This window comes from Poecilia latipinna, unplaced genomic scaffold (assembly GCF_001443285.1).
Source record: "Poecilia latipinna isolate Pla-1442-1.1 unplaced genomic scaffold, P_latipinna-1.0 Scaffold556, whole genome shotgun sequence".
In the NCBI taxonomy this organism is placed as follows: domain Eukaryota; kingdom Metazoa; phylum Chordata; class Actinopteri; order Cyprinodontiformes; family Poeciliidae; genus Poecilia; species Poecilia latipinna.
Genome location: NW_015113172.1, coordinates 229,962 through 252,592, shown reverse-complemented (window position 1 = coordinate 252,592; position 22,631 = coordinate 229,962). Strand labels below are relative to the sequence as shown.

Genomic DNA, 22,631 nt, shown 5'->3' with positions numbered 1-22,631 from the left:
TGCATTTTGCCTCATGTGGGTGAGCTTTTACTGACTAATGCGTAAAACGCTGCTTCGCAATGACTAAAACCTCGAGGAGCGATTCCTTGTTGACCACTTTATTGAACAGCGCAGACGAGGCTAAGACAACAGCAAAAGTCACTGGAGTTTGCCAGGATGTAAAGCGCTGCACTTTGAACTAAGATCCAATAGATTCTCTCATTTCCTTCTGAATCGGTAATCACTCATTTTGTGATTCACCAACGTATTTGTGCTGACGCGATGCACCGGGTCAGATTTAGCTGTAATTGTTGCACAACGCTTGCATGACAGGCACACTGTAAGTCAATGAGACAATGGTGAATAATTTATGTAAGAATTTTCGATTCAAGAAAGACACGTTATGTGTATTAGCTGATTAAATTGTTGACGACGTGTAATCAGACCTGGTTTGAATGGGGAGTCTCCAGTTTAGCCTATAAACTACCATAGTCCTTCTGACCCCCTTTATTTCATCAATGCTTGGTTTTCTGGTTTGTTTTTTGTTTTTTACTGTTAATATTTTTACGTTCTTTCATACCTGTATTGAACATAACTTGTAGAGTTACCGTAAGAACCAATGATAAATTAAATTGGCTATATGCTAATGTGCTTTGATAAAATGATCTATAAAATAATTATATCAAGGTTTCCTGAGCATAGGAGATAAATAGATTAGTTATTCACTGAATGAGGCATTTGTATGTAGAATTAATTTAATACAATTTGAAAGAAGGTTCAAATTTACATTCTGCACATTTTCAATTAATTTAAACAAGACACTTCAGTTCCAATGGTATCAATGACATCAACAGTTATGACATCACTCTATGAAAGGCAGACGTCCAATCATCCAGAGACGTCCCAGGAAAGACACACCTCCATGCAACGAAGGAGGTCCAAGGAATGCCATACACCCATGCAACCAAGGGTCTCCATGCAAAGACCTACACAAACAGGGGATCACAGAAACATGAATGTTAATGCAGTTAGAGGTCCCGATGAACACAGAAGACATCCAAACAGAGGCCATTACGCCAACTCAGACTACACAAACCCAGGTTATGCAAACTCAGGTTATGCAAACTCAGGTTGCCCAAATATAGGTCACTATACAAACTCAGGTTTTGCTAATACTGGTCACTATGGAAATGCAAGGCTTTACACAAATCTAGGAAACCAGAAAGGACACAGGCCTCAACGCAAATAAAATGGGTAACTCCTAAAACAATGGAGAAAACACAATAAACACAAAAAATAACTAAACAAGATCAATTGCAGAATTAAAAACAGCATAACAGGCCTTATCACATTGGTCCTATATCAAAGCAGCAGTAGGTAAATTTTATTAAAAAAAAATTTTACATTTTGATTGTGTGGGCTACGCAGTGGTGCAGTTGGTAACATTGTTGCCTTGCAACAAGACAGCAACAGTGCTTAGAGATATCAATTAGAAAACCAGAGCACCCGGAGAGAACCCACACATGATCAGCGAGAACATGCAAACTCCATGTTCAAGTCTGACGCTAAGTCTTGTCATGTTCTCCCTGATCATGTGTGGGTTCTCTCTCCGGGTGCCCTGGTTTCCTAATTGAGCTCTCTATACTGTCCTTAGGTATGAATATTTTATAAAAGTGTCACAATACAATAGTATTTTACATATAACTCTAACCAACACTAGTCTATTCCCAACTGTAACTAAAACTTAATTGGAACCCCTGACCCAAAACAACGACTCCACTGTAATGTAAGATTTGGTCCCCATAACGCCAATCAGTGTTCAGAAGGTTAGTAAATATATTCAAGAGAGGTATGTAGAACAGCTAAACAAGTACACGCAAACACACACACACACACGCACGCACACACACACACACACATGCACATGCCTACACACAGGTGTTTGGATTCAAGTATTTACAGATGCACTCTATTTTGAATTGTGGTTGCTATTGTATACTTTTCAGTGACGTTATTCAAGCATTCAATCTCTCTCTTTTTTTTTGGCAGTGCAGAATAACTTCACTGAAAGCATGCAGAAGTAACACAAGAGGTATTTAGCAGGAACTGCAATTCAAAATAGAGTGTAACTGTAAATACTTGAATCCAAACACTAATAATAATAATAATAATAATAATAATAATAATAATAATAATAAATAAACAAACAAACTTCTGAATGAAAATAATTAAGCAATTAATTACTAAATTAATTAAGTAATTTGTGACACTGGTTAAGTGTCACAAATTAAGACACTTAATCAGTGTTGCGGGAAAAGTGACGTGACCAGTCACGTAAAGAAAAAAAAAAAGCAATGTGATTCTAATCACGCCAGTGTTGAAGTTCTGCTTTGGAAGTCGACACCCTAAAAGTGCTGCGATGGGTCCAGCAGGTTTACTTGGATGTGTAGAGACACTTTGATGAAGTAGATCAGCGCGCAGTTGTGGTCATAATCACCACTGGATGTTTGAACGGGAACCAGTCCAACCAGAAGATGAACGGCTGGTTATCAGTAAAAAGTGTTTTAGTCCCAATTACATAATCACAGCTCAAGCGCGCTGCTTTCTCGCAAGGCATGTGGCTTCTTCCCCCAGCATCTCTTTCATAAACAGCACAACGTAGTCTACCCGCAGCATCATAAACAACATCATAAAGATGTCACGAAGGCGTCACGAGGTTTTCCTTTTTTTTTCTTTTTCTTTTTAACCCAAAACAGAGTTCATTAGGCCAGTCAGACGTTGCTTTTCTTTCTCCTGTGTCGCCACTAGATGTCACCAAAACGAAGCTGTGACTGAATGAAGCCTCTCAACCCTCGGAGGTGGAACAATCTTTTCATTATTTCGATTTTGATTACATTCACCTTTGTTTGTTTCTTTGTTGAGATGCTTTAAATCTGAACAAGGGATTAGATTAGAGGATTTTTTCCTAGCTGATTAACAACAAGAAAACGCACAGTAGATCCAAAAGACAAGGTCAAATCAAGACAGGAATGATTCAGCAGACAGACACTGAATCAACCTTCGACTAAACTCATCTCAGAACCCAGATTTAATCAGAAATCTGGGGAGAGGGTTCGCTACAGACTTTCCTGCTAAATACTTAAACTAAGGGCTTGATATTTCTAATGTTTTCAGGGTGAGATTACGCTACTACGATAAATTGCTAATTTATTTCAAGGTTTTTACACATCGTCACTGCGAGTAAATGTGGAGGAATATTACTCTCCGTGTTTCTATCGGTAAGCTTTGCCCCTCTTTTGCCAAACTACTGCAGGGGAAGGAGTGAAAAGAGCTGCAGACGTAGAGTTTCACCGTCTCACCGTTGCTTATATAGCAAGTCACCTCAATCCTTACACCTGTCCTCCCCCCCCCCCCCACTGCTTCTAAGATATTTGTTTCAGGAAAGAAAGTTCAGGTGGTTCCTGCTGAATGCCAGATGTATCAAGATAATCTGTGTTATTTTTTTTTCTTCCTTTTTGTTACCTGGCAGAGCTCATAATGTTATGTCACTTAGTCTGATTTGACTTTAACAGAATTCAGAATCGCTGAAACATTTTATCACAGTACCATACTCTATAAACTGTTAGGAGTCTCAGAATAAATACTGTATTTTAAAGTTCACATTCTTCCTGTTCTGTTTGCAACTTTCAGACCCAAATTTGCAGACAGAAATGTGAATAAATGTTTTATCATGGAAAAAAAAAAAAAAAAAACACCACAAATTTCGAATTTCACCTATAAATAGGCCCGATTTTTATTTGATGACATTATGCTGATCCTGGAAATTCTTGAGTAATGCAATACATTCTTTTTTTAAAAAATTAATAAATCCAACATTATTTTGGCTATAGCGAAGAAAGCCTGTTCAAAATTAATAAAGATAGAAGAATGTTTTAGTGTAGTTGGCAAGGGTCACATACAAATAACAATAACGTAACGGCTGTTGCCATGGAGTCCTTGAACCTACAGGAGTGAATCAGTCTTAACGCCTAACATTCAATTAAACAAACTCTGTCGGTGAATTCAGTAAAGGTCCCAACTATTCGTTTTTTTTTAGAGCTGAGGTTTGACTAGTTTTGGACCTAAATACAGCTTGCGTGCAAGAATTTCCAAACTCCCATTTATATTTGAAAGTATTCATGCGGTGAGATCACAGCAGCTCCTGGAATTGGCTGTGATCGCTGACGTAGATGACAGCGATGGTGGTTAAAGAGGGAAGTAAGTGCCCATGCAGGGTGAATGCTGATGTTAGCGAAGATGAAATAAGGTCCAAAAGACACGAAGCAGAGCAACATTTTGTAGGAAAATAGAAAATGAGCCCTGTGAGGAGATGAGAAATCTCAACAACTATGCAGATGTAAATGAGCTGAATGTGTTCATCTGGACTTTACTTCTGATGTTCAGTTTTTAATTAAGACGATTTTGAATGGATAAGAGATGCTTTGTCCTTTTTATGTGAAGTTTCAACTGTTTAATTAGAAAAAAATCTATCTTTACTTAGTAACCCATCTAAGCCAAAGTTATTTCAATTTGTTTTCATTTTAGGATAAATTTAGTTTTTAGCAAGCTATCACAAAGGGAAACTTTTTCCCTTTTCTGTAGCAGAATTCAAATTAAACATAAAAAATAGACAGTTTGACAGGTATAATCCAACAAGTTGATTTCTAAAGGTGTATTGGCAAAATAAAAACTTGGGATATAGTGAATGTTGTGTGTGTGTGTGTGTGTGTATGTGTGTGTGTGTGTGTGTAGGTGTGTGTGTGTGTGTGTGTGTGTGTGTTTGCGTGTGTGTGTGTGTGTGTGTGTGTGTGTGTGTTTGTTGCAGTCAAAACAAGAGGCAGATTACTGTAAAAATATCTTCCAGTGATTCTTCTCCAGGGGAAAAAAAGCAGTCTTGGGTGTTTTTGTTAGGATGCAGTATATTACAACCTTATTCCAGTTAAATGTGCTGTTCACTGGTAAATTATGTGCACCATCACACGCCTTTGATTTTATTGGTTAAATCAGGATCTGGTTGTGTTGCTGCTAATACAATCTCTTCTTCTATATGTCCCTGTTGCTCAAGTTAAATTCATATTTTCCCACTTTACAACAAACTTCATCCATTTAAATCTGAATTTTATGTCATGCAGAGCATGTTTTTTTTTTGTTTTTTTTTACAAGTTCACAAATATTACTTTGTGAAGCCTCCAAATCAATTTCACCTCAATAAAACAGAATATTTAACCTGATTTAATCTGATCTGAGTAGAAATGCAGCGGCTCGCTGAAGGGACCAGACGTTGGTTAGAGAACATTAGAGAACAAGCCGAGGAACATGGCAGACGGATCAGAGAGGAAACGGAGGAGAAGCAACAAGGACTCCCTTTGTGGAAAGAAAGTGGGAACGAGCCAAACATGGTGGGGGGGTGGAGTTGATCCGGTCAAATGAAACCAAACTTGCACTTTATGGCCCAAATGCGAAGTGCTGTGTGAGGCGGAAATCTAAAACACAACACATAACTCCAAACACAGCGTAGTGAAATATGGTGGCAGCAGCATAATCCTGACACAAAGTAACTCTGGAAACCCATTTACTCTTTTGACTGTAAAATGACTCGTTTGCCAGCCAGAAGCAGCCATTTGTGAGAACGTGAAATAAACCGAGTGAGTCTGTGTGTGTTTAAAACAACGCAGGTGCAGGTTGACTGCTCCTGACAGCGGCTGATGACGGACGGGAGTAAGTAGTTAAAGGTTGGAAATAAACAGAGAGCTTTGCATTGTGACAGTGACATGAAATAATGATTTGAGATTTGGCAGCTAATGTTGAAATATGATAGAGATAACCGTTCTTATCGGGAAGCGGTTTGTCACGCAGTTTTAGGATTTCCTCTCTGCATTTTTCCGTTTGTGTTTTTTTTTTTATAAGGCCAAACAAAAGTACCATCCAGATTGTTTTTACTTCAAGACGGTAAAACAATCACCTAGAAGTAGTTTTTCATTAAGTATGATTGAGTACGAATGCTCAGTAAAGTGAGAATATAAAGTGAAGTACTCAAATGCAGAACTCTTACTTGTCAGTTTAGCAAATTTCTGGTGGATCACGCCCTATTTTTTTAGACACCACACTAGAAATGATTCTGCCCTGGTTTTGAGTCAACGAGAACCTTTGAGAATGCTGAAACCGGGCTGCGGGACAGAAAGACGTCATTTTGTTCTTCCAGGCCTGGAAGGGAGAAAACAAACCTCTGTGTTCTTGTGGAGTATTTATAGGCCGTAAATTGTTCCCGAGGGCCAGATGAGCCTTTATGTCCTGAGCCAATGCTGTGGGGAAGCTTTTCTTCAGTAAGGACTGGGAAGTTAAATGGAGCTAAACAGAGAATAAACCTTGAGCAGAACCTGTTGGGAGCTGTAAAATACCCTCCACTTGGGGGGGAGTGGGTGGAGGTTCACCTTCCAGCGAAACAGTCGCCCTAAACACAGAGGTTTAAATCAAAGCAATTCCATGTGGTAGAACGGCCCAGTCAAAGTTCAGATCGAAATCCAATTGACAATGGGCGGGAATGGCTTGAAAACTGCTGTTCAGAGACCAGCTCCACTTATTCCAGCAGGACTCAAGGTATTTTGGAAGCATTTACTGGAGGCCTGCTGCTGCGACTGCTGCAAAAACACCTTCTAAATCTCCATGAAATTTAAATTGCATCTAAGAAAAAAAAAAACTGACCCAGAAGATTCGGTTTTGTATTCCTTCCCAACAGATTTACATAGATTTATATGGGTTTTTATGTGGCTGGATGTTGTTAGATGTGAATAAAAGACAGACAAATGGTTTAATTTTCTGCAGTAGGTGATATGCGTTCCCTTCTCTGGGTCTGCTGGGCATGAACAACGGCAGACGCTGTTTGTTCTTGCTTTCTTGGAGCTGTGTACTCTGGTGAGTCGGAGCAAGACCTATTCGGTATCTATTCTCCACGAACACCGCTCCGGCACAAAGATGCATTGTCCGCTGCTTTTTTTTTTTTCTTTTCTTTTTTTTTCTTTTAATTAAAGACCCCTGCTCGAGTCTCTGTGCCAGGTGACCTGAGCTGCTGCGATGACATGAGCCAACCAGCATGGTGTCTACGGGGCTTAAATCTCTGTGGATAATTGGAGGAAGAAACACTACACCACTATCGAGAGATGGAGGTAAGGATTATCTGATGAGGACTTAGACTTAAGAGTCAAGGATGGAGGAATAATATGATGTTTTCTTCTCTCTACATCCAATCTCCCTATGACATTCCCCTGCTTTATACCCCCTCTCTCTGTGGCGAGGTTACGCGAGAGGGAGGAGGCTGAATTATTTTTTCTAACCAATGAATCCCACCTGGTCCTCATCTCTGCTGAATTACAGAATCATTCTGAAGCCGGTTTCAGACCAGAGTCGACATGGAGAGAAGATTCGCTGCGACCTTCCTGCTTTTGCTACCTCTTCTGAGCGTCGACTGCGTCTCCAATCAGAAAACCACAGGTACGCCAGTCGAAGGCTCTCGGGGAACATTTGTTTCTAGAGAATACAGACATTTTCATGTGATCTTGCTTTGGATGGGGAGAAAAAAATAAAAAATCTTCTCTGATTCAGTCTCCTGGTGTGTGCTATCGGACGCCGAGGAGCAGAAGTGCCTGGATTTAGCCGGCAATGCCACGGCCAGGAATGTGAGGGGATCGCTGATGTGTGTCCGCGGACTGAGCACCAGAGACTGCATGGAGAAAATCAAGGTGCACAAAGACGGAGATGGGATACCTGTGCTTTACGAACCATTTCTAGCTCTGTGCAAAATACGCAGCAACAATTTTGACTGAATTCTTTAAATATCATTTTCGGTTTTCACAGTGTGGTGAAAAATAACACTGCAATACATATGCAATAAGATGTTTTATTTTATTTTTTTTTATAAAAAACAAAATAAATTATAAATCTGATATTATTTTTGCATTTAGTTATTAGTTGTATGTTAGTAGGATACATGAAGGCATCTCTGTTTTCTCAGAACGGCACAGCAGATGCAGCTTCGATGTTTGCAGATGATATCTATGCTGCGGGTCTCTGCCATGGCCTGGCGCTTGCAGCAGGAGAGTCTCATAATGGAGTAGGTAGGTAAGCCACGTGTTGGAGCACTTAGTACAATTAGCTCACTAGGGATTTTTGCCCGATTATATCAACATTTATGTTTTCCAGTAGAAGAAGAACATTTGCCAGAGATGCACTGATCAGGCTTTTTCTGGACGATAACGATTTCGACTTTGGCCAGTTTGATTTATTTTTATAGTAAGGATTTTTTGGAAGTAACAGGCAGATTTGTTGATTGGGGTGGTACTTTAGATCTCAACAGAAACTTCAGAACGTCTTTTTATCCAAGAGCGTGTCTCCAAAAAATATATTAAATTGATATTTAACTAAACCAAGTGCATGCAAGTTGATAACTAATGTGTTTGCAGATTAAAAGTGGTGTGTGATTTTTTTAATTTGATGCATTTAACACATTTTTCAATGCAAAACCAGCTAATTACAATCTTTGCCTCATCGATTGGTTTCTTAACGCGTGTCCGACCGCCTTATTCCAGACGGAATCAGCTACTATGTGGTGGCAATGGCCCGGCGCTCCTCTTCAGACCTGTCCTTGCTGGAGATGCATGAGCGCAGCTCCTGTCACCCCGGCATCCGCACCACTGTGGGCTGGACGGTTCCCATCGGCTACTTGGTGAACACGTCCCAAATCAGCGTAGGAGAGCAGTGCAATTTCCCCAAAGGTGAAGCCGAGCGTGACGGCCGCGCACGGCTGTGTGTGTTGATGTACGCTGATGCGTGGAAGGTATTTGAGAGGTCCGGAGGCAGGAAGTAGGGGGAAGCAGAGAGGTGGGAATGGATGGAGGTGGGATGTGGAAATGTGGGAAAGAGATGAAACACTCAAAAACACTCTGAAAGAACAGAACAGGAAGATTTAGTTACCAAAAAACACTGTGTCCTCATTGTGTATTTTTTCTTGGACTTTAGTTTAAATGTAATCACATAACAATAAACATGCAGCTGCTTTAGTAAGATACTTTAAATGGCAAATACTGATAACTAATTTGACATAAGAAAAACAAAACAAAACAAAATATGCAAAAACATTTGCTAGTGTCTAATTTCAGCTGACTTGTCCTCCGTTTCTCCTGCCAGTGGTGGGGAACTTCTTTGGTTACAGCTGTGTGCCCGGCATTAAGGATCCTCTGCATGATCCCAGAGGCAACAACCCGAAGAACCTCTGCGAGGCTTGCATAGGAGACGAGAACGACAGACACATCTGTGCCAACAATCACAGGGAGAGACATTACGGAGAGGCAGGGGCCCTGAGGTACGACTCCTTCACCAATAGCCCACTAACAACACCTGGAGTCGAGGTATTTGATCGTCTATGTCCGATAGAACCACTGGAATCTGAAAAAATTTGCCTGCTGGGAAAGAAATAGCCTTGCTCAAAAAGGCAAACCACAAATTAGAGGTACTTGTATAAGAAGGACGTTTACCCATAGGCTTTGTACGAACTTTTAACATAAAAGCACTTGTGTTTTATAATATAAGCTATACAATATGGAGAACAAACAAAATCAGTTCTACGCACTTACGTACATTATGAGGCATTTACATTGCACCGCATCCAAATGCTATTTTGGTTCATTAGATGTTTCTTCATAATATCCTGGTATTTCAGGGTTTGTTGGGTTTATTCAGCGAATAGAAACAGGCCTGCATCGTCCCAGATGCTCCTCCCCATACCTTACAGTTAGCATGATGTAGTTTTCTATACACTGAAGCCAAATCCAGCTGGATTCCTTGTAGTCAAAAGTTGTAGGTAAATTATCAGAAGAGTTAAGGGAAATCCACATCTTCATGTTTGTGATGGTAGGACAGAAAAGTCTATTGTTTTAGCGACACGTCTGGACTTGTTGCTTGTTGTAGGTCATAGAGAAAAATACTTATCACCTCCCTTACTATTCCTATTGAATTTGAGAGCCAAATAAAAGTCTGGTTATGTGTTTTTTTTTTCATAGGTTAAGTGGATTTAACTGTTTTTCCCCTCTCAGGTGTGTTGCTGAGAACCTCGGTGATGTTGCATTTGTCAAACACACAACAGTCTTCGACAATTCAGATGGTAAGAGCAAAAACAATTTCTTGAATGTTCCACAATAGACAAGTGGTGATGAAACACTGCTGGTGTTTGCCTGAATCCAACTGGGCTTGTAGTACCCAAACCAGACACAAGATGTCACTGTGGCACAAAGCATTTCTGCTTTTTAAAACTGTGTGCAATCCAGGATAAATGAGAAGATTTCACTGAAATTCAACGAGGCACATCAGTATGTCTCCCTGTGAGATTTATAAAGACAGAAAGATGGATGTAAAACAGGAACTAAAAAAAAAAAGAAGAGAGAAATGATATCATAACAAACAGATGTCCATGCATTTTTCTGTCCAGCAATAGCATCCTAATTCTCAGCTTGGTGCATCTGCTGCTTTGCTTTGGGCAACATCCAAAATTAATGGTGATCATTATCACAGTCATGCTGCACAGACTCTGCTGGTAGACGAGAAGGAGCAGCTTGGCTCTGGCTCCACGAACACTGCAGCTGTTTAACGAAGCTTGCTGCATCATATGCTTTAGAAAGGTCCAGAGTGGCACCAATTAGGGCAGGTCAGGAGAGCACAGAAGGCCTGGGCTGATGTCTAGGGAGAAGTCAGCATCAAGGTGGTCTACCTCTTTTTTACAAAAACATCTGTTTGGATGTGGAAAGGTAAAATTTTTTTAGGATTAAGAAGGCAAATTGGAAATGTTGCACTCAGAACACGGATCTTGATCAGCAAGAAATATAATTGTAAATATGTTCATTTACCAGCATTTCCCGCTTTTTTAAAAAAGAAAACTAAACTCAGTTTTGCTCTCCTTTTGGTCAGGCAAGAATCAGGAATCCTGGGCCTTGGACTTGGAGCTGGACGACCTCAAGCTGCTGTGTCCGGACGGGACAGAGGCGGGTCTGGATGAGTATCTGCGGTGCCACCTGTCAGACATCCCCGCCAACGGCGTCGTGGTGCGCGTGGAGGACAAGTGCCGCGTCTGGAAATACCTGGAGCGTTTACAGGTAGAACACATCAGCTACCAGTGATAGTTTGTGTTACGCCCCCAAAGGCACTCGCCAGCCACTTTATGGGGTGAACCTGTTCAATTGCTTGCAACAGAATTAACGAATAAGCCAAGCTCCATGGCCTCAACTCAAAGCATTTTGAGTCTTATGTGATGTTGAGGACTTGCTGGACTTGAAACTGAGCATCAAAATGGGAAAGAAAATGGTTTCAGATTCATGGAAATGGGTCAGAAGAGAGAAAACATCTCTCGAGGAGCAGCTGTGCGGATGAAAATGCCTTGTTGAGGTCAGGGGAGGCTGGTTTGAGATGCTAATGCAACAATAACTCAAATAGCCAATCATTTCAGCCATCTCTGAATGCACAACATGCTGAAGGTTGAAGCAGACGAGCCACTCTAACAAAACATCCTAATAGGTGCCACTTGTGTAATTTAAGAAGAGAAAAACAAGGCCAAATTTTGACCAGTCTTTAAAAAGTTGGACAATGACAGACTGGTTTGGTCAGATGAATCTGGATTTAACATGCAGGTTAGGTCGCCTCTAGTCTTAACCACAGGAATCCTGGAATCCAATCTGCCTTGTGACAGCAGTTAAGACTGGAAGTGTTTTCTTATCACACTTTGGGGCCCTTGTTACCAACTAAGCATCATTTAAGCTCCACAGTGTTGTTGAGTGTTGTTGCTGACAATGCCCTTCCTTTGTGACCAGAGTATCTATCTTGTGATAGCTTCTTTCTGCAAGATGTCACAAAACTTAAATCATCTCAAACCAGTTTTTAGATAGTTCATTATCACTCCAATTGGCCTCTACAATTTCTGGCCCACAGATCTGTAGCAGCTATCAGGTCTGAAATCTCTGTTAAATCTATGAGATTTAACTAGTTAAACCTCAGCAACACTGAGGTTTAACTAGTAATGTGACCAGTGGGTGTGTATAAATCTCCAGAGTGAATATCATCGCTCTGTGCTGCTCGCTGTGGAGATCCTAGCAGGGAATCCTCTCTCCTCCTTCCTTCCTCGCAAGAGAGTGTGTGTCAGACTGATACGTCCTGCGCCATTCCTCCAGCTGCACATGCCCTCAATCTCACAGCCACACATGTTCCCTGAACACGCCAACGCACATCCATGCATGCCCTCATGCATTAAGTGCTGTCACACGCTGTCTCTCCTGCAGAATGTGTTTGGCAACGCCACCGAGGGCTTCAGCCTGTTCAGCTCGGCGGGCTACGGCCAATCCGATCTGCTGTTCAGCGACGCTACCCACCACCTGCAGAGAGTTCTGGGTAGTTACACCTCTTGGCTGGGCCCCAGTTACACCGCCATACTGCAGGCCTTCGAGTGTGAGGGTAAGAGTGATGATGTCCGCCTATTCGCCAGTGTGCACAATCGGGTTTATGTGGGTTTGCTTATGAGGAGTGGGTGGCTAAGTGGCTGGATAAGTGTTTTCTGCTTTTTATATGTGCGTGTGTGTGTGTGCGTGTGTGTGTATCCACTGCAGCTGCTCTCATTACTGCTCTTTTCCACAAACAGGCTTCTGCTGATGGAAGAGGGGGAAGATACCCAGCGCATCAACTTCCACCCCATCCTGCTGTCTCCAAGCTAGTGTTCTGCCTTCCCGCCCTGCCATCTGTGCCCCTCTGCTTTAACACCATTTTCTTTTTTTTTTTCCTATTGCTCTGCATTTTATATTTGTTTTGTTCCTGAATTTCGCCACCCATCTCTCTCATTTTAGTCATTGTCCTTCACTAACTTGGTGTGTTGTCCAACAAAGCCAAAAACCGGCTAATCAACTTTTAAAAACTCTGTAAAACAAGATGGGGGGGGGGGGGGAGGGGAACAAAATATAACACAATTGGGTAAAAATACATGATAATAATGTAGAATGTAATAGTTATGGTACCCGTGGTAATTACAGATGATTTCTCTTCATTTTTTAAATCAAAAGTTCAAACAGTAACCATTGAGTTTGACCCTCAGAAACCATCTGAACACCTTAAAAACATCCTGCCAAACTGTTTCACTCCTGTGTGTCTGCTGGGGAATTACAGCCTTCTTAGTCCAAAGCTTCAGCACCACCACCCTCCCACCTCCTTCTCACAGGGTCCGCCTCTGGCACTGAACAACTGGGTGCTATTAACGTTGACATTAGGAGTCTCAGTTACTGTATCAGTGTGTGTGTGTGTGTGTGTGTGTGTGTGTGTGTGTGTGTGTGTGTGTGGGATTGAGAGAAGTACGCACTCTTTCCCACAGCCATTATTGCCCTAATTGGCAGTATGGTGTATTTTATATCGCTGGTGTGTGACAGGAAGAAATGTGTGTGTGTGTGTGTGTGTGTTTATGTGTAGAGTTGCTTCTCTCCCATGGCTTGTGTAGCTCGCCGTTTTGGATCAGCGCTTTCTCACGTCTGGCATGGTGGGCCGCACCGTGCCAGCACACTGTGTATTGTAACGCTATGCAATTTGGAGGGAGAACGTTGAGGCTTGCGTCGCCTCTATTGCCCCGTTAGGGATTCTTGACTGAAATAAATTTTTTCATTACTTCGCATCATCAAGATTTCCTCAGTTTTACTCTTCAAAATGTGCCTGCTTGTTTTTCTTTCTTTCTTTTATTTTTTCCTTTCAAAATTATGAAGCCCTTCAAGCTTTTCCACATTCTGACAAAAGGGTGCCCACAAACTTCAATGGGTTTTATTGGGTTCTTAAGAGGAAAACCAATAAAATCACTGCCTATTTATGAAGTGGAAGGAAATTTAAACAAACAAAACAAAACAAAACAAAAAATCTGTAAAGAGTATATTTGTATTCCTGGGATCAATTTGTTGCAGAAGACTCTGCAGTTAAAGCTGGGTATGTTGAGCTTCCTGCCGTTCTTCTTTTCAACTTGGCTGAACCGCAGTCAGACCAGAAGGAAAGCGTCTGTGAACAGCAAGTTTTAGGTTTTGATTCAGCGTCCCAGAGGGTGGCACGAATTCTTCAAACGAGAAAAGTCGTCCATATTTGTTGCACCTTGAAACCAGATTTCCTTTCCTCTTTGGCATGACTAGTTGGTCGGTGGGCAGGGATTGTGCCTCCCGATCAGTTTTTCTGTCACAAAAAAACACTTGTGCAACAGCCAGAATGATCACATTTAGACTTTGACCAGCTTTCCTCTCGCATCTCCATGAAATGACACCGCCACCACCATACCTCACAGGAGAGATGTCATTTTAAGGCGCGGTGTTGGTTTTCCAACATACATTTTGTTTTTACAAGTTGGGCCAAAAACAAAAAGTTGACATAGGTATTTGACAAAACAATCTCATTACAGAATAACTGTATTTATTCTGAAATGTGCTGAGTAAAAGAGACAGAAATTGGTGCCACACATTTTGAATTTGTATTGTATCTGTCATATAAACTTATAATAAGCTAAAGTTTGCCATTGCATTATAATAAAACAAGGAAAAGTTTGAGAGGTATGAGTAATTTGTAGCTGAATGTTAGAGCTGAAGGAGCTGCTTACACGACTGCGCTTTAGGCCGGGTTTGACGCTCAATATTAGTCGGTTAAGATCTTTTTGGTGATCATTTGTAATTCTGGTTACAGAGTAAAGACAGTCAAGTTTGGCAACTGCAGATAAAATCACTTACCACTTTTTATAGCTGCGTGATCTTCTGGATCCTCTTCTGCAAAAGTCGGAACGGTCAATAAATTTCAGCCTTTTAAGTGTCGCCTGCTTTTGTGTCCCACACCGCTTCCGACATAAACTGGGCGAGGTTCTTCCCATCGGACTGGGCTTTTTGAAGTCTCCTTGCGTGAAGCACTCACAGGTGGTCCATTGGCAGGATTTTCAAAGAGCTCTGTTTTCTTTCGACTTGGGTTTTTATCATTGGTGCTTTTTATGCCACTGCTTTAAACAAGGCTTAACGTAAATAAGTCACCTGTGCCTGACTGTGTAGAGCTGCAAACTTCCCCTTTTTTCAACCAATTAAATGATGATGAAGAATAATTCTCCCTTCGTTTTGTGTCAACTATTCCGCGCAATCCCGATTTGCCTGAAAACAAATGATCCTTCTTGTTTATCTCACACACACATGCGCGCACACACTCAAGGTTTCACTGGTAAATCAGGGACAAAACCATTATCATCAGTGATCCCAGCAAAAAAAAACAGACCTCTTTCTAGAGACCCAATACGCCTTCTGGCAGAGCTTCACCTCATTTACAATATTAATCCTATAGAGAAAGCCTCCACATGATGGAGTGGAACCATTTAGCAATGACCAGATACTGTAGATTGAACTGCACTGCAGCAAAATGCTGCAATCACTCTCCTTGGATCTCCTGCTGCTCCCCTTCTTAGCCATAACGCTACGATAAAATCACGAACAGAACAGCCTCGGTGCAGCCCAAGTTCTCAGCTGAGAATAATTAAAGAGTTATAAAAAGTGTAGATTTGCATGCTTTTTTTTATTGCAACAATCTGAGATATTAAAGAGGGTGGTAGCTTTAAACAGCAGGACACACAGCTAGAACAAAACAACAATAATGGAAAAAGAAAAAAACGTTCAGGAAAATCTAAGCAATTCTCAAGCAGTTTTCTGGAATTGCAACACTAAAATAAGATTAGGAAACGCAAAACGGATTTACAAATTATTGACACGCAGCTATAAAAGGAAAACGTTTCCATGGCAGCAATGAAAACATTCGACAGGATACTCGTACACCTGAGTGGTCAGTCCATCTCAGTGCTGCACCTCCATTTAGCTCAAAAGTTGTGAATTTTGAAGAAATCTTAAAACATCCAATATTTTTGCTAATCCTTATCAACTACGCAGGAACGATTGGTCCGATTTAGCGTCGTAGCATCCTCTTTCATACAGCGTCTGGAAATATGTGGTATCCATATAAACCTTTCAAGCATATAATGTGTATAACGTTTAGACATTCCCATTTTATAATACTTTGTTCTCAACAAAACACAAGACCTATGCCAAACATTGTAAAGTCGAATTACTTCCAGAAAACACAGAAAACGACTGCATGTTCTGTCACCACTTACACTAAAACGTATTTTATTTATTCAAAATTGGCTGCACCTCTGACAGGTCAGAGTTAGAAACTCAGTATGCACGGCATACACACGAAATGAAAACCTTGTGTGACTTTGCTTGTGTCTTTATTTACGCTGGCACGAGGGACGCCCCGGACGGGACGCCATTTGACCAGAGGTTGTGGGGCGAAAGCGGCTCAGAAGAGAGAAATGACAGTGATGGAGGGGGCAAAGATAGAGGAATGACAGGTAATCCATCAGGAGGATGACTGTCATTATTCAATTACCACCCATCCTTAGCTCTCTTGATAGCCACACACACATACATCTCTACTCTCACACATTTGCAGTGTGAATTTGCAGTGGGCTGTGTGTGTGTGTGTGTGTGGGGGGGGATCCCCTTACATGAGGTGGGTGAGTGCTCCGTGGGTGGCGAGGTGAAGCAGGATATGGGGCTTGGCTCCAGTTTCTTATTCGCTTTTAGTGCAACAGACCCTTAAATCTCTGGTCCTCCTTCCTACATCTCTCATCTCCATTCCTTCCCTCTTCCCATTGCCTTTCACATCTAACCCATTCACCATGCTTCCTTCATTCCCTTCCTCGTCTCGTTCCACACAGTTCATTCAGGCTCCTTAGCCCCTGAGATGATAAGGGACATAGAGAATGATTAGATACCAGTGACACCAGGCTTATCACTCCACTCCCACACTGCTCTCCAGATCCTTTTGCATTATGAAAACCAAGCAAAGCAAGAAAACACACACACTTCATATTCATATTTTGAGTGAAACTCTGCAACCCTCAGGCGTGTGTTTTAGCCGTCAGCAACATTTTTTTTTCTTGCTTCTGAGTTCAAAGTAAGTAGCTACTCCAGACAGATGCAGGAAGCTCCGATGTTGAAGAGAAATTCCCCAAAGGTGACCAACCTTTTATTTACCTCGTAGAGTCATGATAATTTTTAGGTAGAAGATTTCTTATGATCAAATCTTACAACATACATTTTATGAAGATGGGAAGTGAAATTATTGGACTTATATGTTATTAGTTAGTCTGTCAAATTGTATTTTTTATCTTCAGAAATAACCATTATTTCTGCAAACATCCTTTCTTCCCCACTTCTTATCATCTGTTAGACTCCCATTGCCTCATTCAGTCCATATTGGTCACACTTCCAAATATCCACCAATTAAAGTCGGAGAAAGAGGAACGTTTAAGAGATTTTTTCACTGGCATTTACCTTCCTGGTGTTTCACTCAGTTCGACACTTCTCCCTTCGCAGTAGAGGATGGCTGTTCATAATGTGGGAGATTTCCGGTGAGATTCACGTCGTTGCAATCGAGCTAGCGCATTACATCCGTTACAAACTTTAGCTACTGGAAAAATTAGATCCAATCGTTTAAAACTTCAACAAAGTCCACGTCTTTTTACCAGGCTAATCATCTGTGCTCTCCTCTTTCTTTCTTTCTTTCTCTATGCAAACTTCTTTCTCTGCATTTCTTGCCTTGCCTTTATCCATTGAATGTATTTCCTTCTTTCTTCTCTTGTCCTCATGGTAACCGCGGCCCGCCCACTTTCCTCATCCGTTACTGGGTCCTCTCATCTTTTCGCCATCTTTTTTTATGTTTATCCACTTTTTCCCCCTAACTTTTGCATTCATCTTTTCCTCTCCTCATCTCAAATTCTCTGCTCCTCTTGATCTTTTTCTTTTCATTAACGTTCTCTCAGAGCCGTATGCAGATCCTTTTGAAGTACCCACACAACAAGTACTAGCAAGTAACAGCGACTCGTTTTAGTCGGAATAAAATTATGTTCATACATGTCAAAAGATTAGGATGATTAGGTCTAACATTAGAGTGCAAGCTGCTTGTTACAGTTTTAATTGGATTAAATATTCAAAATTTTAAATGACTCTAGTTGCGTTGCAGGCTATTAGATTTATCTCAGGACAATTAGACGATGAAATTGAATCCAGTATTTTTAGATCTTTTGTTAAATATTTAATCATGTTGAGCCGAAGTATTTGAAGGAAAATAAATTAATAAATGAATAAAAAAAACTGTACTTATTAACTGATTTTCATTTTTTAATGCTTCCCCAAATAATGCTGGACTATTTCACATCTTTTCTGATTACAACAACAAACTTCTATGCATGTTATTTAGAGGTTGTTTTTTGTTTTTTGAGCTAAGAAAAGATTGAGAGTGGAAAAAGTGTGAATTAGAGGAAAATAAAAATAAAAACCTGAAAAGTTTGGTCCACATTTGCATTCAGGGCTCTCTACTCTGATATCCATAAACAGAACTGATGCAACAAATAGCCTTTTATATTGCCTAATTAGGACATAGTCCCATCCTGTTTGTGTTTTAATCTTGTTATTAATGCAACATTAAGGCCTCAGAGAACATTAGTGAACAAACAGCCTACCAAGCACACTCTTTAAAAAAAGTTAAATTGATCCACACTGGCAGTCTCATGCTTTTGTTATGATTTTCTTGTTTTGAAAGTAAAATTGATGCATTTTAGGCAATTCTGAAAAATAAACTCTTTCAGAGGCTACAAAAACCAGGGGTTGTCACTTTTGAATTTTCAACCAGACCTACTATGTAGTCGGTTTAGATCAAAGCCTTGCAAAGACGCTGGAAAAAAAAAAAAAGTCCAAACTTTAACCCGGTTAAAAATCTACGCAAAGACTTTCAAATTACCATACACACACACACACACGCACTCACACACACACTCTCAGTCCCATCTAGCTAAGCTTCTTCAAAGAAGAAAGGGAAATAGGTTGATTCTCCACACCCAGAAATGCGTTGACTCAGAGCTACTGACACGTAAAACTTTTTGTGAGTCGTAAAAAAAAATTGTGAAAACTTTCACAACTCGCTCCTTAATGTTGATTCGGTCACATAAAATCCCAATATAAATACGCTGAAAAGGAAAAGTTGCACAAATGGATGCTGTATCCATTTAGGACACACACACACACACACACACACACACAGTCAGAATAACATTTAACATCTATAGTTTCCCCGAGTTCCCAGTGAGATCCATTAATTCTGTGTCCCTTGTACCTTCAAAGAGTCCTTTTTCCTGCCTCTTACTTCTGTCCACTGCCTACTTTTTCAATTACTCTCCCCTGTGTTCCTTCTACCTGCTCCCTTTTCCATTTGCTTTTCATCTACCTTTCTTTTATTCCTCCCTTGTACTTTTTTCTCTCCCACGTTTATTTTATTTTATTTTTTTTCCTCGGTGCCTCTATCCTCCTGCTCCCTGTCCTGGTTCCCTCTCTCCTGCTCTCTCCTCCGTGGGGCAGCAGCTCTGTAATGTTGTTAGGACATGCTCTCATTAATAACCCACACTCTGAGAGTCTTTGCTAGTGGAGCGTGAATCTCTCATCCGTTTGGGGACGAATAGAGGGTGTTGTGCTGGGTGTGTGTTGGTGAAGGGTGTACGCATGAAAGCCAAAAAAAGAAAAAAGAAAAGAAATCACTGTCAAATGAGAGAAACATGATGTTTTATGGCATTGCTAAAAGAGTGCTGGATCAGTTTAAAGTTTTCCCTATCCAAAAATATGTATATATTTTACGTGTTTGAAAACTGTGCGCCCCTCGGGCCCCGTCTTTTCTGCCGGTCTTTTCTGCGAAAGACCGGCAGAAAAGTTGCATGCAACAGAGAGAGCATCTTGCAATCCTCCAATTACGTTGTAGGATCTGAGAGAGAAGCGCCGCTGCCTCATAAAAGAATCATTTGTGACCGACCATGTCTGAACCTCATTAAGGAACCGGGAGAGATTTGAAGCAGCGTCACGGATAAACATGAGAGCTCAGGTGAAGGCGGCTGTCCGGCAATTAGCGGTGACGGAGGGAAGGGGGGGGGGGGACTTAAGAGAAGTTATTGAAAGTAAGTGTGACTTTAACAAGGTTATGTGCGTGAATGTGTGAGCGAATGTTAGATTTATGCTCGATGTGCCACCTCTGTCTACTCCTGCACACCGTAACAAGTCGACAGGTGTATGGGACGGCATCCCGGACAATGACTAATGCAGTGCTAATGGTTGAACTCACGCACACACACACACACACACACACTTGGAAAGAGAGAGGAGGAATGCATTGTACAGTGAGTGTTGTCTAACCTTAGCAGTGCATTGAGCTTTGAAGCCAAGACAACGAGGAGAAAGCAGAGGATGGAGGGAGGGTGATTAAATAGTCTTGTTAGTCCACAGAGTGGTTCAGAACATTAAGAGCTGGGCCATTCATCAGTATAATGCACACACACTCACTATGTATACGCTCATATTGATTGGGCATGTTCGAAATGTCTCTCTGGTCGGCGAGTCTGGGAATTCTCATCGGACAGCGGCCTGCAAAGACACATTCACTCTGTACCCAAAAATGCCCACACACACACACACACACACACACACACACACACACACACAAACCTTGTACTTCCCCAACTCGCTTTCTCTCAAACAGATTAATTTTCCATCACTTACCCCTTCTGTCACGAGTGTGAGCGCTGGCTCATTAAAACTCTCGAAACTCCCTCCCACACCTCCCCCATCAGTCTCTCCCCTCATAAGTGGACAGAGCTCTGCCGTTCTACGGAGGCGGAGATGGTAAGTGAGAAAATAAATTACTTACACACACATACTTAGAGACGTGGGCAAGATGAGGGGGTGAAGGCAGTTTGACTGTCAGGAGAGGAGAGAAAGAAAAGGGGACAAAATAGGTGGATAGTTAGCAAAGACAAACTAAATGAGGAAGGAGGAGGAAGGATTCGTGCAAATAGGATGAAAAACGAGCAGACAAGGGAGGACAAACGTTAGGAAAATGGAAGGAGGTTTAGGGACGTTAAATAAAAGAGATACAGAAATAGAACCTATGTGGATAAATGCGTAAGATTAATCAATGAAGAAATTAAAGTGTGGAGAGAAAGCAAAATGGCATGTTTACTGAGAGACTTCTTCGGTGGGCGACATAGCTCCCCCAGAGCGCCCCGGTGCAGTTTTCTATTGCTTGTTTGCAGGTCCAGTCGATGGGAGTCAGACTGTAATAAAATCCAGCCATGCATGGATTCATGAAACTGAAACCTGGGACTGTTTACCAAGCAGTCTTTTACTCTGATCTCTAGTTCAAAGCTGAAACACCTAGACTGGTCAAACTCTGTGTTTATTAAATTTTTATTCTATTTTTGAAAGTGCAAAAAAAAAAAAAAAAAAAAGAGAAAGTTTTCATGTTTTTGCCACTATAAAATGAACTGACACAATCATGAAAACGGCAAGGTACAAATAGGAAAACATTGCACTATATTATGCTAAACTGATCCCACATTCTTGATTCTTGAGTTTTACAACTGACTGGTGAAAAAGAAATGATAAAAAAAAAAAAAAGAATCTGAAAACGCTCCCGCAGGGCGAAGTTCACGCCAGAGATCTGGCAGGACAGAAATTTTCTCCTTGGAGCTCCCAGCTATCCTCAAATCCGAAGCCCCTTGTTACCACTGTTTAACTTTAATCTTCAGTCTAACGCTTTTAATTATCACAATGATGCGAGTTGTTACCTCTTCGGTGCTGGGGATATTATGATGAATGCATTCTAAGCAGGCCCAATATTAATATGATCACTGCGTACTTTGGGATAATCCGTCAGCATGCTGCTCATAATAACTCCTGATTGTTGTGAGTTAGTCTCAATGCCACAGCAGCTGGAGGTGCGTTTAAGGACCATTAGTTACGCAGAGAGAGGGAGGGGGCTTGAGCGGGACGAGCACAGGGAGGGAAAGGGGATGGAAACAACAACAAAAAAAGGAATGGCGAGCTACGAAAGGCAAAGAGAGGAAAAATAAGTGGGTGAACCAACAAAGACTGCATTTCACACGTTTGCTTCAGTCTTTGTTGATCATTACCGTAACAGACAACAAATTAGCGTTTGGTCATCTGGGTGTTACGATGCTATAATAACGTCTTCAATCAGTTTTAATGCAACTATTGCGAGCCAAAAACACAACGTTGTCCTTTGAGGCAACCTTTACATCGGACTAAACCACAGCACAACTTTAAAAACGATCCAGAATATCGAGGATCTCTGCGGGGTGTGGAAGGCGCCTGATAGGTCGTGTCCAATCTGTGTGTGTTCCCCAGAGATGAAATTCATTATCTGTGTTAAACATACACACCGCTTTGTGTTATGATTGTTCACTGCAACATTGGCAGCATATTTGGATGTTTACTGCTGCAGGAGAAAAAATCATTACAGATTTTACTTCTTTTGCCAGACTTACTCTCCCCTTTACACTAAAATACTGCTGCAGTTTTAGATTTACTAGGGACAAAGATGTCAGCGTTAACTGGGATTATTGGTCTCAAATTCAGTTTCCATCTTTTTTTTTTTTTTTTTTTTTTTTTTATAAAGATAAATAAAAAAAAAAAAAAAAA

At 41.1% G+C, this 22,631-nt stretch overlaps 1 protein-coding gene and 1 long non-coding RNA gene across 3 annotated transcripts in view; both read left to right on the top strand.

Moving 5' to 3' along the window:
* The window catches only part of LOC106953023 (uncharacterized), a 29,579-nt gene extending 15,319 nt beyond the window's left edge, over nt 1-14,260 (top strand). The window contains exons 2-3 of the long non-coding RNA XR_001426103.1: nt 3,429-3,433; nt 14,114-14,260. This is a non-coding gene — a long non-coding RNA (uncharacterized LOC106953023). The remainder of the gene's footprint in view (nt 1-3,428; nt 3,434-14,113) is intronic.
* Nucleotides 7,075-13,702, top strand: otomp (otolith matrix protein). 2 transcript variants are annotated; one of them, XM_015041513.1, is made up of 10 exons: nt 7,075-7,181; nt 7,390-7,506; nt 7,618-7,754; nt 8,027-8,129; nt 8,601-8,786; nt 9,199-9,373; nt 10,104-10,171; nt 10,972-11,156; nt 12,333-12,504; nt 12,689-13,702. In XM_015041513.1, exons 2-10 carry the CDS (start codon nt 7,425-7,427, stop codon nt 12,697-12,699), a joined length of 1,119 nt encoding a protein of 372 aa, XP_014896999.1. In that variant the 5' UTR covers nt 7,075-7,181; nt 7,390-7,424; the 3' UTR covers nt 12,700-13,702. The 2 variants fall into 2 exon arrangements, with proteins under 2 accessions (XP_014896999.1, XP_014897000.1); XM_015041514.1 differs by lacking the exon at nt 7,075-7,181 and having other exon boundaries at nt 7,388-7,506.
* Nucleotides 14,261-22,631: the final 8,371 nt, after the last annotated feature.

Excerpts from the sequence above, each read along its gene's own strand:
- otomp (XM_015041513.1), top strand. The coding sequence starts at position 7,425 with ATGGAGAGAAGATTCGCTGCGACCTTCCTGCTTTTGCTACCTCTTCTG. Across the intron at positions 7,755-8,026 it reads ACTGCATGGAGAAAATCAAG|AACGGCACAGCAGATGCAGC; the intron begins GTGCACAAAGAC and ends CTGTTTTCTCAG. Across the intron at positions 10,172-10,971 it reads AGTCTTCGACAATTCAGATG|GCAAGAATCAGGAATCCTGG; the intron begins GTAAGAGCAAAA and ends CCTTTTGGTCAG.